Source organism: Felis catus, chromosome E1, assembly GCF_018350175.1.
Source record: "Felis catus isolate Fca126 chromosome E1, F.catus_Fca126_mat1.0, whole genome shotgun sequence".
Taxonomy (NCBI): Eukaryota; Metazoa; Chordata; class Mammalia; order Carnivora; family Felidae; genus Felis; species Felis catus.
This window is the reverse complement of record NC_058381.1, coordinates 26,437,518-26,454,358: the sequence shown is the minus strand read 5'-3', so window position 1 is coordinate 26,454,358 and position 16,841 is coordinate 26,437,518. Positions and strand designations below refer to the sequence as shown.

The window sequence follows — 16,841 nt, the reverse complement described above, 5'->3', positions numbered from 1 at the left end:
ATTATATATTATATATGTTATATATTATATATAATTAAATATTATAATATAATATAATATAATATAATATAATATAATGATATAATATAATTTCTCACATACTCCTCACATCCTCAATACTCACTAACCTTAGAATTCTTATTGGAAACTATGGCAAGCAGAAGGCAGTGGGCTGACATATTTAAAGAAAAAGACTGTCAACCAAGTCTATAACAAAACTATCCTTCAAAAATGAAGGAGAAAGGAAGACATTCCCAAATAAACAAAAACTGAGAATGAATCTCCAGAAAACTTGTCCTACCAGAAATGCTACAGGGAGTCCTTTTCAGGTTGAAATGGTGAAACACTAGGCAGTAATTCATCCATATGAAGAAATAAAGAACATCTGTAAAGGTAATTTCATAGATAAATATTAAAAAAAACAATATAAATGGGGCACCTGGGTGGCTCAGTCAGTTAAACGTTCAACTTCGGCTCAGGTTATGATCTCATAGTTCGTGAGTTTGAGCCCTGAATCAAGCCTGCTTGGGCTCTCTCTCTCCTCCTCTCTCTCTGCCCCTCCCTCACCGTCTCTCAAAATAAACTTGATATATATAAATGTATTTTTATAGCTTTTTTAATCCTATTTGTTTTTTTTAAACAACTGCATTAAAGCAGTCATTTTAAATATGTGGTAATAGGCATTGTCTTGGGGCCCCCTAAACCACCACTGGTTGAGTAATTCACTAGGAGCAGGGATATACTCATCATATAGTTGCATGCATATGTAGGATATATTACATTGAAAGAATACAAAGCAAAATCAGCAAAGAGAATAGGCACATGGGCAAAGTCAAGGGAAAACCAGGCCAAAGCTTCCAAGGCCCCTCTCTCAGTGGAGTAATACAGGACACACTTAATTCCCCAGCAGTGATTTTGGTGACATGTGTGAGATACTGCCAATTAGGAGAACTCAAAAGACTTGGCACCCAGTGTTTTTATTTGGGGCTGGTCAGATAGGCAGCCTCTGCCTAGCATTTCTCCAAAGTTTAGCCTCTTAAAAGCAAAGTGGGTGGTCAGCATCAATCACTGTTAGCACGAACATTTTAGACACAGGGAGCCCTTCTTATCCATCAATGATTGGAACCCTCCTGAAACCTAAGTTCTTAAAACAACCAAAACCTACCTTGTATGCAGGCCTTCCTAGGATAAGCATTTTGGCCTCCTGTTACCTTTCTGTACAGGCATACAATGTATAAAGATGCAATTTATATTACAGTAATAACACAGATGAAGAGGGAAGGAACAGCATTATATAGGAGTAACATTTTTGTATACTATTGAAATTGGTATTAATCCAAACTAAATTGTTATAAGTTAAGGTGTTAATTGTCCTCAAAGCAACCACAAATAAAATAATTCAAAATAATAAGAAATGACAAGATAATTAACATGATACCTAAAAATATCTATTGCATTCAGAAGAAGGCAATAATGGGAAAACAGTGGAACAAAAAAAATTAGACCTATAGAAAACAAATAGTAAAAAAAAGTATTTATGAAATAGCTAAATCCTGCCTTAATCTGTAGTTACATTAAATGTAAATGCATTAAACACAACAGTCAAAAAGCAAAGATTGGCAAAATGGAATTTTTTTAATGACCCATCTATATGCTGCCTGTAAGAGAAACACTCTAGTTAAAACACACACACACACACACACACACACACACACACACACAGATTAAGGTAAATGGATGGGAAAAGACATATCATTCAAACAGTAAACAAAAGAGAGCTGGTTTGCTCATACTCAGTATCAGACAAACTAGATTTTAAGATAAAAACTGTTACTAGAGACAATAAATAGTCTGTAATAATAAATTTTTCACTCCAAGAATAATATGCAACTATTAAACCCATATATGCAGGAAACAAAAAGGCCCTAAATCTTCAGTAGCAAAAACTGTCAGAAATAGACAATTCAACAGTTAAATAGTTGGATACTTCATTACCCCACTTTCAATAATAGAACAATTAGAAAATCAATAAAGAATGTGAGTCTTGGGGCACATGGGTGGCTTAGTTGATTAAATGTCTAGCTCTTGATTTCAGCTCAGGTCATAATCTCACAGTTTGTGAGATTGAGCCCTATGTTGGGCTCTGCTCTGACAGCATGGAACCTGTTGGGGAATCTCTCTCTCTCTCTGCCCCTCCCCAGCTTGCACTCTCTCTCAAAATAAATAATTTTTTTTGTTTTTAATTTGTTTGATGTTTTTATTTTTGAGAGAGACAGAGCATGAGTGGGGGGGGGGGGGGAGAAAGACAGACACAGAATTGGAAGTGGGCTCCAGGCTTTGAGCTGTCAGCACAGAATCCGACGCAGGGCTCAAACTCACCAACTACGAGATCATGACTTGAGCCAAAGTTGGATGCCTAACCGACTGAGCTAACCAGGCACCCCAACTTTTTTTGTTTTTGTTTTTGAGAGAGAGAATCCCAGGAAGGGCAGAGGGGGAGATGGGAGAGGCAGAGAGAGCGAGAAGCGGGACCCACTCGAAGCAGGGCTCGAGCTCACCCAGAGCAGGTATCTTGCTCACCCAAAGTGGGGCTCAAGCTCACCCTATGTGGGACTTGAACTGACAAACCATGAGATCATGACCTGAACCAAAGTCAGATGCTTAATGAGCCACCCAGGCACCTTAAACATTTTTTTTTTAATGTGAGTCTTGAACACTTAAAACCAAGAATTACAAACCTAACGTATATCTATTACACTCCACCCTCCTCAGGTTCATGTGGCATATTCTTCAGGATAGACTATAAGTTGGGGTACAAAATAAGTCTTCAGTAAATTTTAAATGGTTAAAATCATAGAAAGTACTTTTTCTGCTTTCAGTGGAATGAAACTAGAAATAATAACAGGAGAAGAAATAGGAAATTCATAAATAAGTGGAAATTAATACATTCTTAACCAATGGATCCAAGAAGAAATAAGAGAAACTAGGATGTACCTTGTGATGAATGAAAGTGAAAGCACAGTACCAAAATTTTGAGGATAAAATGAAAGTATTGCTCAGAGAGAAATGTATACTTGTAAGTGCCTATATTTTTTAAAAAGAAAGATCTGAAATCAATAATCTAACCTCCTAACTTAAGGAATTAGAAAAAGAAGGGCAAGCAAAGCCCAAGGCCAGCAGATCAAAAAGGATAATAGATATTAGAATGGACATAAAGGAGATTGAGAATAGAAAATACAGTAGAAAAAATAAGGATAACAAAAGTTGGTTCTTTGAAAAGACCAAGAAAACTAACAACTTTTAACTAGACTGACCAAGAGAAAATAACAGAAAGAACTTAAATTACTAAAATTAGGAATGAAAGAGGGGATGTAACTACCAACCTTAACAAAAACATAAAGCATTATAAAAGAACACCTTGAACAATGGATGACAGCAAATTTTATAACTTAAGGATGGGCAAATTCATAGGAAAACATAAGCTACTGCAACTGATACAATAGATATGAATAGGTCTGTAAAAGTAAAGAGATAGTAAGTAATCAGAAAATTTCCCACAAAGAAAAGCCCAGGACCAAATGGCTTCACTGATGAATTCTAGCAAATATTTAAAGAATTAACACCAGTATTTTACAAACTCTTATGAAAAATTGAAGGACAAACATATATCAACTTAGTCTATGAGGCCAGTATTGCCTGTTACCAAAACCGAAGACATCACAAGAAAACACAGCATTATCTTTTATGGGTATAGATGCAAAAATCCTCAACAGAGAAAGTAGAAAACTGAATCCAGCAACTTACTAAAAGGATTATACACAATGACCAAGCGGAATTTATCCTGGGAATGCAAGGTTGATTCAACATCCAGCCAATTTTGTTGGTCCAACTAAAATCAATCAATGTAATAGATTAAGTAGAATAAAATACATCTTCTCAAGATGAGGAAAACGTTTGACAATATCCAACACATTTTCATGATAAAACCCTCAAAGCAGAAATAGAAGAGCGTCTATGGCAAACCTGTAGTTAACATCTTAATGATAAAAGACTGACAGAGAAGGACAGATACACATTTTCACTCATATGTAGATCTTGAGAAATTTAACAGAAGACCATGGGGGAAAGGAAGGGAAAAAAAGTAGTTACAAACAGAAAGGGAGGGAGGCAAACCACAAGAGACTCTTAAATACAGAGAACAAACAGGGTGGATGGGGGCTTGGGGGAGAAGGGAAAATGGGTGATGGGCATTGAGGAGGGCACTTGTTGGGGTGAGCACTGGGTGTTGTATGTAAGCCAATTTGACAATAAATTACATTCATTAAAAAAAGAAAGACTGAAACTTTGCCCCTATGTTTGATAACAGGATAAGGATGTCCACTCTCACCACTTATATTTAGTATTGTATTAGAGGTTCTACACAGGGCAATTAGGCAAGAAAAAAAGAAGAAAAATTAATTTGGATTGGAAAAGAAGTAAAATTATTTTAAAATTTGCAAATGACATGATATTCTACATGGAAATTTATATCCATAAAATATAACTAATAGAGCTAATAAACAAGTTCAGTAAGTTACAAAAGTATACAAAAAAAGTATACAAAAATCCATCATGTTATACAATGGGAGTGAATCCAAAAATGAAATTAATAAACTCTATTTGCATACTGTAATAGTGTTGTGACAAATGGTAGCTACATTTGTTGTAAGCATAGTATAATGTGTAGACTTGTCAGATCACTATGTTGTAAACCTGAAACTCATGTAACACTGTGTGTCAACTATGTACTTCAATAAAAATAAATATTTTTCATTTGCAATAACGTCATTTGCAAGACCTGTACACTGAAAGCTACAAAACATAGTTGAAAGAAATTTCTAAATAAATGGAAGAATTCTGTGATGATGGATTGGAAGACTTACTGTAAAGATCGCAGCATCCCCCCAGAATGATCTGTAGAGATTCAGTGCAATCCCAGCCAAAATCCCAGCTGGATTTCTTGCAGAAATTGAGAAGCTGACCTTAAAATTTGTATGGAAATTGAAAGAAATCCAGAATAGTCACAAAAATTTTGAAAAAGAAGAACAAAATTGGAGAACTGACCATTCTCGATTTCAAACTTATTGCAGTGCTACAATAATTGAGACTTGTGTTGTACTGGCATAATATAGACATGTAGGACAGAGGGTAGAATTGAAAGTCCAGACACTAACCTCCATGTTTACAGTGAGCTTATTAGTGCCAAGACAGAGGGAGAGGAAGATGGTGGTGGAGTAGGAGGACCCTAGGCTCCTCATGTCCCATGAACACAGCTAGATAACTACCAAATCATCCTATATACCCCAGAAAGACCCTACACCTAAAGGGAGAGAAGAGGGTACATCATAGAAGGTATACTGTGCTCCTTGCTGTTTCCTGACCATGTCAGGTAAGCTCTTGCTGCAGAGACTTTGCCCTTGCATTTCTCTCTGCTAGACACTTCCCTTCCAGATACACACACAGCTCATTCCCTTACCTGTGACGAACCTTTGTTCAAGTAATGTTTTCTCAGGTGCTCAAAAATCACCCTATTTAAAATTTAGCACCCTCTGCCAATATTCCCTCTTCTCTTTCCCTTTTTGTTTTTCTTCCCTAGCACTTAGCATCTTTTCATATATCATAAGATTTTCTTACCTCCATGGACTGAATTGTGCCTCCTTCAAATTCATATGTTGAAGCCCTTATCCCCTACATAATGCTATTTGGAGATGAGGCTTATGGAATGTAATTAGGTTTAGATGAGGTCCTGTGGGCAGGGCCCTCATGATGGGATTAGCGCCCTTATAAGAACAGACATCAGAGGACTTGATTCTTTCTCTCCTTTTCTTCTCCCTCTCTCCACCCCCACCCATGTGAGGACATAGTGAGATGGCTGACATCTGTAAGCCAAGAGGAGAGCCTTCACCAGGGAACTAAATCAGTTTGCACCTCTATCTGTTCTTCCTAGCCTCAAGAACTGTGAGAAATAAATCCCTGTTGTTTAAGCCACCACCCCCTCCTAAAAAGTGCTAAGACAATCCAATAGGGGAAAGAATAGTCTTTAACAGATGGTGCTGGGATAACTGCATATCCATATAAAAGAATGAAACTAGTCCTCTACCCCCACACCATATACAAAAGGTAACTCAAGATGGGTGAAAGACTAACAAGGTGTAAGTCTTCTTAGACTCCTTGGATTAGGCAATGGTTTCTTGCTTTTTTTTTTTTTTTTTTAATGTCTATTTTGAGAGGGAGAGAGCATGAGCAGGGGGAGGGCAAAGAGAGAAGAGAGAGAATCCCAAGCAGGCTCTGTGCTATCAGAGCAGAGCCCAATACAGGGCTCACTAACTGAGAGATCATGACCTGAGTCGAAACCGAGAGTCAGACGCTCAACCTACTAAGCCACCCAGTTGCCCCTAGGAAATGGTTTCTTTCTTGCTTTTTTTTTTTTTAATGTTTATTTTATTTTTGAGAAAGAGTATGAGCAGGGGAGGGGCAGAGAGAGAAGGAGACATGGAATCTGAAGCAGGCTCCAGGCTCTGAGCTGTCAGCACAGATCCCAGTGTGGGGCTCAAACTCAAGAACCTCGAGATCATGACCTGAGCCGAAGTTGGACACTTAACCGCCTGAGTCATCCAAGCACCCTGGTAGTCAATGGTTTCTTAAATATGACATCAACAGCACAAACAACTTTAAAAATTAGATAAATTGGGCTTTGTCAAACTTTTGTTTAACTTTGTTAAAACTTTTGTTCTTCAAAGAACAATGCTAAAAAATAGAACGCACACATGTGAGAAAATGTTTGCAAATCATATGTCTAAGGGTGTAGTATCCAGAATATATAAAGAACTCTTATAATTCAACAATGAAAAGACAAATAATGCGATTTAAAAATGGACCAATACTTTTAGTAGACATTTCTCCAAACGAGATACACAAGCAGCCAGTATGCACATGAAAACATGTTCAACATCACTAGTTACTAGGGAAATGGAAATCAAAACCACAGTGAAATGCCACTTCACACTTCCTAGAGTACATTTAATGAAGAAGATGGATAATAAGTGTTGGTGAGGATATGGAGAAATTGGAAATCTCACACAATGCTGGCAGGAATGTAAAATTGTGCAACTGCTTCAGACAAAAGTGTTCCTCAAAAAGTTAACATTGAATTACTGTACAGCCCAGCAATTCCACTTCTGGCTGGATTCATATGAAAACTTGTACCCAAATGTTCATAGCAGCATTATTCATCATAGTCAAAAGGTGAAAACAACCCAGATGCGCATTTACTTATGAATGGATAAATGCAATGGAATGTTATTCAGCTAAAAAGAGGAATAAAGTACTGATACATGTGATAACAAGTAGCCTTGAAAAAACATCATGTTAACTGAAAGAATCATGTTGTATGTTGCATGATTCCGGTTATATGAAAATTTCAAAATAGGCAAATTATAGAGATAGAAAGTATGTTAGTAGTTTCCAGGGAATAGGGGGAATAATTGGATAAAGAGAGTGGCTGATTGACACTGGGTTTCTTTTTGGTGAGATAAAAATGTTGTGTGATAGATAGTGGTGTAGGTTGCACAACTTTGTAAATGTACTAAAAGTCACTGAATTACACACTTCAAAATTTTTTTAATAATTTTTAAAATTAAAAAATATTTAGCAAACCAAATTCAACAATCTATAAAAAGAATATACACCATAACAACATGTGGTTATCTTAGGAATGAAAGTCTGGGTCTGTATTTGAAATTTTGCCTGTGTGATCTACCATGTTAACAGTTTAAAGAAGAAAAACTACATGATCAAATCAATTGGTTCTTCCCAAGTTTGTTGTTTGTTTTACAAATTAAACATTCATTCATGATAAAAACTCATTAAACTAGAACAAAGTTTATCTACATAAATTCTACAACTAAAATGACATTGAAGGTAAAAAAAAATAATTTGTTTAGCTAAGTAAGGGTTTGTAAATATTTTCTATAAATTTTTGGCTTTCAAAATAGAATGCATATGAACATTTTTTGATGTAAGTTATCAAGAGTTGGCAAAAGTAGGAGATTTTTAATATACCTACTTTGGTACATTGTATTGAGTTGTTTCTATAATCTTGCTCATAATAACAAGGCTTAGAGGAATATACTAATGACATCACTGATTTTTCTCAATCTTCTGCTCACAAGAAGTCTGGCTTTTATTTTCAAGGCTATTTCTGTTTGATTTTTCTCCCTATTTTTTTTATAGGTGTATTCGACACAAAAATGATTGGGGAGCTCTTATTCTTGTGGATGATCGCTTTAGTAGTAACCCTGCACAGTATATATCTGGTAAGATTCTCAGCTGGGTTTAGAGTAAGAGTTAATAACAGTCATTGGTGTTTAGTAACTACTGGTTGTTGTTCTTTTTTAATGTTTATTTATTTTTGAGAGAGAGAGAGAGCACACAAGCCAGGGAGGGGCAGAGAGAGAGAGACTGAGACACAGAATCTGAAGCAGGCTCCAGGCTCCAAGCTGTCAGTACAGAGCCCAATGCAGGGCTCGAGCTCATGAACTTATGAGATCATGACCTGAACCGAAGTCAGACACTCAACCAACTGAACCACCCAGGCGCCCCTAATAACTGCTGGTTTTAAAGAAAAAATTTGGACAGGGGCACCTGGGTGTCTCAGTTGGTTAAGCATCCGACTTTGGCTCCAGTCATGATCTTGCGGTACTTGAGATCAAGCCTGCATCGGGCTCTGCACTGGGTTTGGAATTCTTTCACCCTCTGTTTCTCTGAACCCTTCCCACTTGCATATTCTCTCTCTTTCTCTATCTCAAAATAATCGAATAGATCTTTTTATTAAAAGATTTTTTATTTTTTTATTATTTTTTAAGTATGAAATTGTCAAATTGGTTTCCATACAACACCCAGTGCTCATCCCAACAGGTGCCCTCCTCAATGCCCATCACCCACTTTTCCCTTACCCCCATCAATCCTCAGTTTATTCTCAGTTTTCAAGAGTCTCTTATGGCTTGGCTTCCTCCCTCTCTAACTTTTTTTTTTCTTCCCCTCCCCCATGGTCTTCTGTTAAGTTTCTCAGGATCCACATAAGAGTGAAAACATATGGTATCTGTCTTTCTCTGTATGACTTATTTCACTTAGTATAACACTCTCCAGTCCCATCCACGTTGCTACAAAACGCCATATTTCATTCTTTCTCATTGCCACGTAGTATTCCATTATGTATATACACCACAACTTCTTTATCCACTCATCAGTTGATGGACATTTAGGCTCTTTCCACAATTTGGCTATTGTTGAAAGTGCTGCTATAAACATTGGGGTACAAGCGCCCCTATGCATCAGCACTCCTGTATCTCTTGGGTAAATTCCTAACAGTGCTATTGCTGGGTCATAGGGTAGATCTATTTTTAATTTTTTGAGGAACCTCCACACTTTTCCAGAGCGACTGCACCAGTTTGCATTCCCACCAACAGTGCAAGAGGGTTCCCGTTTCTCCACATCCTCTCCAGCATCTATAGTCTCCTGATTTGTTTGTTTTAGCCACTCTGACTGGCATGAGGTGATATCTCAGTATGGTTTTGATTTGTATTTCCCTGATGAGGAGTATTTCCCTGATGAGCATCTTTTCATGTGCCTGTTGGCCATCTGGATGTCTTCTTTAGAGAAGTGTCTATTCATGTCTTCTGCCCATTTCTTCACTGGATTATTTGTATTTCAGGTGTGGAGTTTGGTGAGCTCTTTATAGATTTTGGATACTAGCCCTTTGTCCGATATGTCATTTGCAAATATCTTTTCCCATTCCGTTGGTTGCCTTTTAGTTTTGTTGATTGTTTCTTCACAGTGCAGAAGCTTTTTATCTTGCTGAGGTCCCAATAGTTCATTTTTGCTTTTAATTCCCTTGTTTTGGAGATGTGTCAAGTAAGAAATTGCTGCGGCTGAGGTCAGAGAGGTTTTTTCCTGCTTTCTCCTCTAGGGTTTTATTTATTTATTTATTTATTTTTTTATTTTTTTAACGTTTCTTTTTCAGAGACAGAGCATGACTGGGGGGAGAGCAGAGAGAGAGAGAGAGAGAGAGAGAGAGAGAGAGAGAGAGAGAGAGGGAGACACAGAATCTGAAGCAGGCTGCAGGCTCTGAGCAAGCTGTCAGCACAGAGCCTGATGTGGGGCTTGAACCCACAAACTGTGAGATCATGACCTGAGCCGAAGTTGGATGCTCAACTGACTGAGCCACCCGGGTGACCCTTTCCTCTAGGGTTTTGATGGTTTCCTTTCTCACATTCAGGTCCTTCATCCATTTTGAGTTTATTTTTGTGAATGGTGTAAAAAAGTAGTCTAGTTTCATTCTTCTGCATGTTGCTGTCCAGTCTTCCAACACCATTTGTTAAAGAGACTGTCTTTTTTTTTTCATTGGAAATTCTTTCCTGCTTTGTCAAAGATTAGTTGTCCATACTTTTGTGGGTCCAATTCTGGAGTCTCTATTATATTCCATTGGTCTATGTGTCTGTTTTTGTGCCAATACCATGCTGTCTTGATGATTACAGCTTTGTAGTAGAGGCTAAAGTCTGGGATTGTGATGCCTCCCACTTTGGTCTTCTTCTTCAATATTAATTTGGCTATTCGGGGTCTTTTGTGGTTCCATACAAATTTTAGGATTGCTTGTTCTAGGTTCGAGAAGAATGCTGGTGCAATTTTAACTGGGATTGCATTGAATGTGGAGATTGCTTTGGGTAGTATTGACATTTTAACAATGTTTATTCTTCCAATCCATGAGCATGGAATGTGTTTCCATTTCTTTGTATCTTCTTCAGTTTCCTTCATAAGCTTTCTATAGTTTTCAACATACAGATCTTTCACATCTTTGGTTAGGTATATTCCTAGGTATTTTATGATTCTTGGTGCAATTGTGAATGGGATCAGTTTTTTTATTTGTCTTTCTGTTGCTTCATTATTGATGTATAAGAATGCAACTGATTTCTGTACATTTCTTTGTATCCTGTGACTTTGCTGAATTCATGTATTAGTTCTAGCAGATTTTTGGTGGAGTCTCTCGGGTTTTCCATGTATAATATCATGTCATCTGCAAAAAGTGAAAGCTTGACTTCATCTTTGCCAATTTTGATGCCTTTGATTTCCTTTTGTTGTCTGATTGCTGATGCTAGCACTTCCAACACTATGTGAACAACAGCGGTGAGAGTGGACATCGCTGTCATGTTCCTGATCTCGGGGAAAGCTCTCCGTTTTTCCCCATTGAGGATGATATTAGCTGTGGTCTCTTCATAAATGGTTTTTATGATGTTTAAGTATTTTCCTTCTATCCTGACTTTCTCGAGGGTTTTTATTAAGAAAGGATGCTGTATTTTGTCAAATGCTTTTTCTGCATCGATTGACAGGATCATATGGTTCTTACCGTTTCTTTTATTAATGTGATGTATCACATTGATTGAATTGCCAATGTTGAACCAGCCCTGCAGCCCAGGAATGAATCCCACTTGATCGGTGAATAATTCTTTTTACATGGTGTTGAATTCGATTTGTTGGTATCTTGTTGAGAATTTTTGCATCCATATTCATCAGGGATGTTGGCCTGTAGTTCTCTTTTTTTGCTGGGTCTCTGTCTAGTTTGGGAGTCAAAACAATGCTGGCTTCATAGAATGAGTCTGGAAGTTTTCCTTCCCTTTCTATTTTTTGGAACAGCTTGAGAAGGATAGTTATTATCTCTGCTTTAAATGTCTCGTAGAATTCTCCACGGAAGGCATCTGGTCCTGGACTCTTATTTGTTGGGAGATTTTTGTTAACTGATTCAATTTCTTGCTGGTTATAGGTCTGTTCAAAGTTTCTATTTCTTCCTGTTTGAGTTTTGGAAGTGTGAAGTGTGTGTGTGGTTAGGAATTTGTCCATTTCTTCCAGGTTGTCCAGTTTGTTGGCATATAAGTTTTCATAGTATTCCCTGATAATTGCTTGTATTTCTGAGGGATTGGTTGTAATAATTCCATTTTCATTCATGATTTTAACTATTTGGTTCCTCTCCCTTTTCTTATTGAGAAGCCTGGCTAGAGGTTTATCAATTTTGTTTATTTTTTCAGAAAATCAACTCTTGGTTTCATTGACCTGGTCTGCTGTTTTTTTTAGATTCTATATTGTTTATTTCTCTTATGATCTTTATTATTTCTCTTCTGCTGGGTTTGGGGTGTCTTTGCTGTTCTGCTTCTGTTTCCTTTAGGTGTGCTGTTAGATTTTGTATTTGGGATTTTTCTTGTTTCTTGAGATAGGCCTGGATTGCAATGTATTTTCCTCTCAGGACTGCCTTCGCTGCATCCCAAAGCGTTTGAATTAAAAATTGAATAAATTATTTTTTATTTTTTATTAAAAAATTTTTTAATGTTTATTTTTAAGAGAGAGACAGTGTGCAAGCGGGAAAGGGTCAGAGAGAGAGGGAGACACAGAATTGGAAGCAGGCTCCAGCCTCTGAGCTGTCAGCACAGAGCCTGACGCAGGGCTAGAACTCATGAGCCGTGAGATCATGACCTGAGCTGAAGTCAGACACCTAACCCACTGAGCCACCCAGGTGCCCCAAAATAATTGAATAAATTTTTTAAAAATTGGGGAGGGACAGATTTTTAATAGATCAAATATGGAAAAATTCATATTGACAGGAAATCTAGCCTTTTAATGCTTGTGTGTTTACAAAAAAATCTTTATAGAGGAGAATCTAGTTACTAACTAACATAGTATTAATCAGTTAGTATCCTTCAATTTTGTAGAATGTTGGATTTAATTCAGTAACAGTAATTATTTATTTATCATTATCAGGGAAAAGGCTATTCACAGAAATGAATTTTCCAAAAAATAAGTTTTTACATGTAAGCACATCTCCTTTGGCTGCTTAGGATTCTTTATTCTTTCATTCTTGATTATATTGAAGATTGTTGATTGCTTTTTATTTGTTTAGAAATGCTTCAGCTGTTATAGAGTTCATGTTAGAGCTAGTATTTTCTAAAAGGAAAAAAGCTCCACTGTAGGCCTCAAGATATAGTGAATGGCCATTTTTCCCCACTCAGATGAACAAATATTTTGTGCCTATAGTATTTAGTTTGGAAATACTTGCATCTTTATTATCTTCAAAGCTAAAAAGTTCATACGACAATGATAAAAAGAGATGCAAAATTTTAAATTTGTTTCAGATAAACTACCTATGGGTATGGACTCTACTTTTTCTATTTCAGAGCCTAGTATTTGGTTTGGCATTAAAATGTATACACCTGGATTAAAGCAGCAAGTGCTGCTTTATTAGTCTTTTCTGCTCTTTCCATGTAAAGCAACCCATTGCACTTAGGGCCAGACATAACTAAAAGCAAAATGTTAAGTGCTTATGTTTAGTCAGCAGGTGGAGCTCAGATTCTTTGAGTTTTCAAAAGCAAACTGACATTTTGCACTGCAAAGGCTTTCTTTGATTACAAAAAGTTCCACACGTGAAAGAGGCGAGTATAATACTAAAATTTTTCAGTTTTAGAAAAGTTTGATGTTTAATCAGTATAATTATTTTTCCCAACCAAACAAAATAAAGAACTTTAAGGGAAATCCTTCTTTAAAATATTCTTCTACGGGCACCTGGCTGGTTCAGGGTTGATCTTGGGGTTATAAGTTCAAGCTCCACATTGGATGTAGAGATTATTTAAAAATAAAATCTTTAAAAAGTTAAAAAATTAAATGGTCTTCTTGTCAAATGTTTTTCTTAACTTCAGTTAAAAAATGCAAAATCTGAAAAGTTTTTCTTATTTGAACATCTAGTACTTCTTACCTTATAGTTCAGTCTTGTTGAATTTTTAAAAGATTTATTTATTTAAAAAAATGTTTTTTGTGGTTTGACTCCCTCTCAGTTTGTAACTTTTTTTTTTCTTCTCTTCCTGCATGGAAAGAGATGGAAACTTAACTTCTGTTAAGTTTCTCAAATTCCTCATATGAGTGAAAACATATTATATCTTTCTCTGACTGACTTATTTCACTTAGCATAATACCCTCCAGTTCCATCCACGTTGTTGCAAATGGCAAGATTTCGTTCTTTGTCCTTGCTGAGTAGTATTCCAAGCTAACTTGAAAATAAATTATATATCTTAAAAATTTTTTTTTAATTTTATTTTAGAGAGAGGGCGTAAGTGGGGAAGAGGGGCAGAGGGTGAGACAGAGAATCTCAAGCTGGCCCCATGCTCAGCGCAGAGCCCAGTGCAGGGTTTGATCTCACGACAGTGAGATCATGACCTGAGCCAAAATCAAAATCAAGAGTCAGATGCTTAACCGACTGAGCCACCCACATGCCCCTAAAGATTTGATTTGATTTGATTTGATTTGATTTGATTTGATTTGATTTGATTTGAGAGAGATCAAATCAAATCTCCTTTGAGAGATTTGGAGAGAGAGACAGGAGAGAAGGAGACAGGATCCGAGCAGGTTCTGCACTGATAGCAGAGAACCCAAAGTAGGGCTCACACTCAAGAACCATGAGACAACAACCTGAGCCTAACTCTTGACAACTGAGCCACCCAGGTGCCCCTAAAGATTTTATTTTTTAAGTAGGTCTCTATACCCAATGTGGGGCTTGAACTTATAACACCAAGATCAAGAATCACATGTTCCACCTACTGAGCCAGCTAGGCACTGCCAACAGATTTTTTAAATTAAGAATTTTACATTATTTCTGTATGGTTTTTATTTATTTTCTCTGAGACTCATAAAAGTGTGAAATCTTCCTATCTAGATAATACTAGCGCAACAATGTACAAATTCCTTTTGATGGCTAATTTTTATTTGAAGTGAATTTGCATTAACTACAGAACTCAATTCATTTTGCATTAAATATAGAAAAACTCCCATAGGGGCGCCTGGGTGGCGCAGTCGGTTAAGCATCCGACTTCAGCCAGGTCACGATCTCGCGGTCCGTGAGTTCGAGCCCCGCGTCAGGCTCTGGGCTGATGGCTCAGAGCCTGGAGCCTGTTTCCGATTCTGTGTCTCCCTCTCTCTCTGCCCCTCCCCCGTTCGTGCTCTGTCTCTCTCTGTCCCAAAAATAAATAAATGTTGAAAAAAAAAATTTTTTTTAATAAAAAAGAAAAAAGAAAAACTCCCATAAAAAAAAAAAACTAAAGGAATGTATGTAAATGATTGTATAGGAGTTCAAGTTGTTTGAAGCCCTGCCTTATTTTTCTTTTCACTTAAAATACCATAGTGACTTTTTAAATTACTCCAGAAGATGATGATAGTAACACCAGCAGAGAATATTTATTTTCTAAAAGTGAATATCTGATTTTGAATTTCATTCTGAAATAAGTCATACTACAAAACACGTATACTTTTAATATAGTTCAAGGTTTTACAGTTTTCACGTCATAGGTCAAATCATGTCCCTTACAACTTAATTGTTTATATATTAAAAAATATATCATAAATATTCAAATAGGACATGATTTGTCCATGGTAACATTGTTATTCCTTTCATTTCCAGGATAGTTTAAGACACATTTGGAATTGGGGGAGAAAAGGAACAAAAAAACCTATGAGACTGGAATCTTGCATTTATTTTTTGTGAAGGGAGTCAAAGTTAGAAAGTTGGAATGGAAGATCGTGTTGTTTACAACTTCTAGTTTCTCTAAAATTAAAGCGTAGGCAATATTTGTGGGGAATTATGATGAAATTAAATTTGCCTTATTTCCCCAGTTATTCTAAACTGACAAATAATACATTTCTCCCATTCCACTCCACTCCCACTCCCTCTTCCCTCCCTTCAGTTGACAATCATTGCATGTAAAGAAAAATGGTACTGATACATGAGCAATACTAAGCATAGTGTACATGTGAAGATTTTTAGGCAGGAAAAATATTGAGAATCTTTTTTTTTTTCCTGCTTAAATCCAAGTTAGTTAACATATAGTGGTTTCAGAAGTAGAATTAAGTGATTCTTCACTTACATGTAACACCCAGTGCTCATGCCAACAAGTGCTGTCCTTAGTACCCATCACCCATTTAGCCCAGCCCCCTACCCACCTCCCCTCCAGCAACCCTTAGTTCTCTGTATTTAGAGTCTCTTAGGGGTGCATGGGTGGCTCAGTAGGTTAAGCATTCAACTCCTGATTTCGGCTCAGGTCATGATCTCATGGGTCATGGGTTCAAACCCCACATAGGCTCTGCACTGACAGTGTGGAGCCTGCTTGGGTTTCTGTCTCCTCTCTCTGCCCCTCTCCTGCTCGCTCGCTCTCTCTCTCTCTCTCTCTCTCTCTCTCTCTCAACATAAATACATAAACTTAAAAAACAACAACAACAAAAAAGAACCTCTTATGGTTTGCCTCCCTCTTTTTATCTTCTTTTTCTTTCCCTTCCCCTATGTTCATCTTTTATTCTTAAATTCCACATACGAGTGAAATCATACGGTATTTGTCTTTCTCTGACTGACTTCTCTTAGCATAATACATTCTAATTCCATCCACCTGTTTCACATGGCAAGATTTCATTCTTTTTGATCGCCATTGTATATATATACCACATTGTCTTTATCCATTCATCATTAGTCAGTGGACATTTGGGCTCTTTCCATAATTTGGCTCTTGTTGATAGTGCTGCTATAAACATTGGTGGGGGGGGGGGGGCATGTGCTCCTTCAAATCAGCATTTTTGTATCCTTTGTATAAATACCTAATAGTGAAATTGCTGGGTGGTAAGGTAGCTCTATTTTTAGTTTTTGGAGGAACCTCCATACTTTTTTCCAGAGTGGCTGCACCAGTATGCATTCTCACCAACAGTACAAAAAGGATTCCCCTTTCTCC

General features: G+C 37.0%; 1 protein-coding gene across 1 annotated transcript in view; it reads left to right on the top strand.

Moving 5' to 3' along the window:
• The window catches only part of BRIP1 (BRCA1 interacting helicase 1), a 207,437-nt gene that overhangs the window by 181,142 nt on the left and 9,454 nt on the right, over positions 1 to 16,841 (top strand). The window contains 1 exon segment of the mRNA XM_019817574.3: positions 8,272 to 8,354. Within this exon segment, the coding sequence (XP_019673133.3) occupies positions 8,272 to 8,354 (83 nt within the window).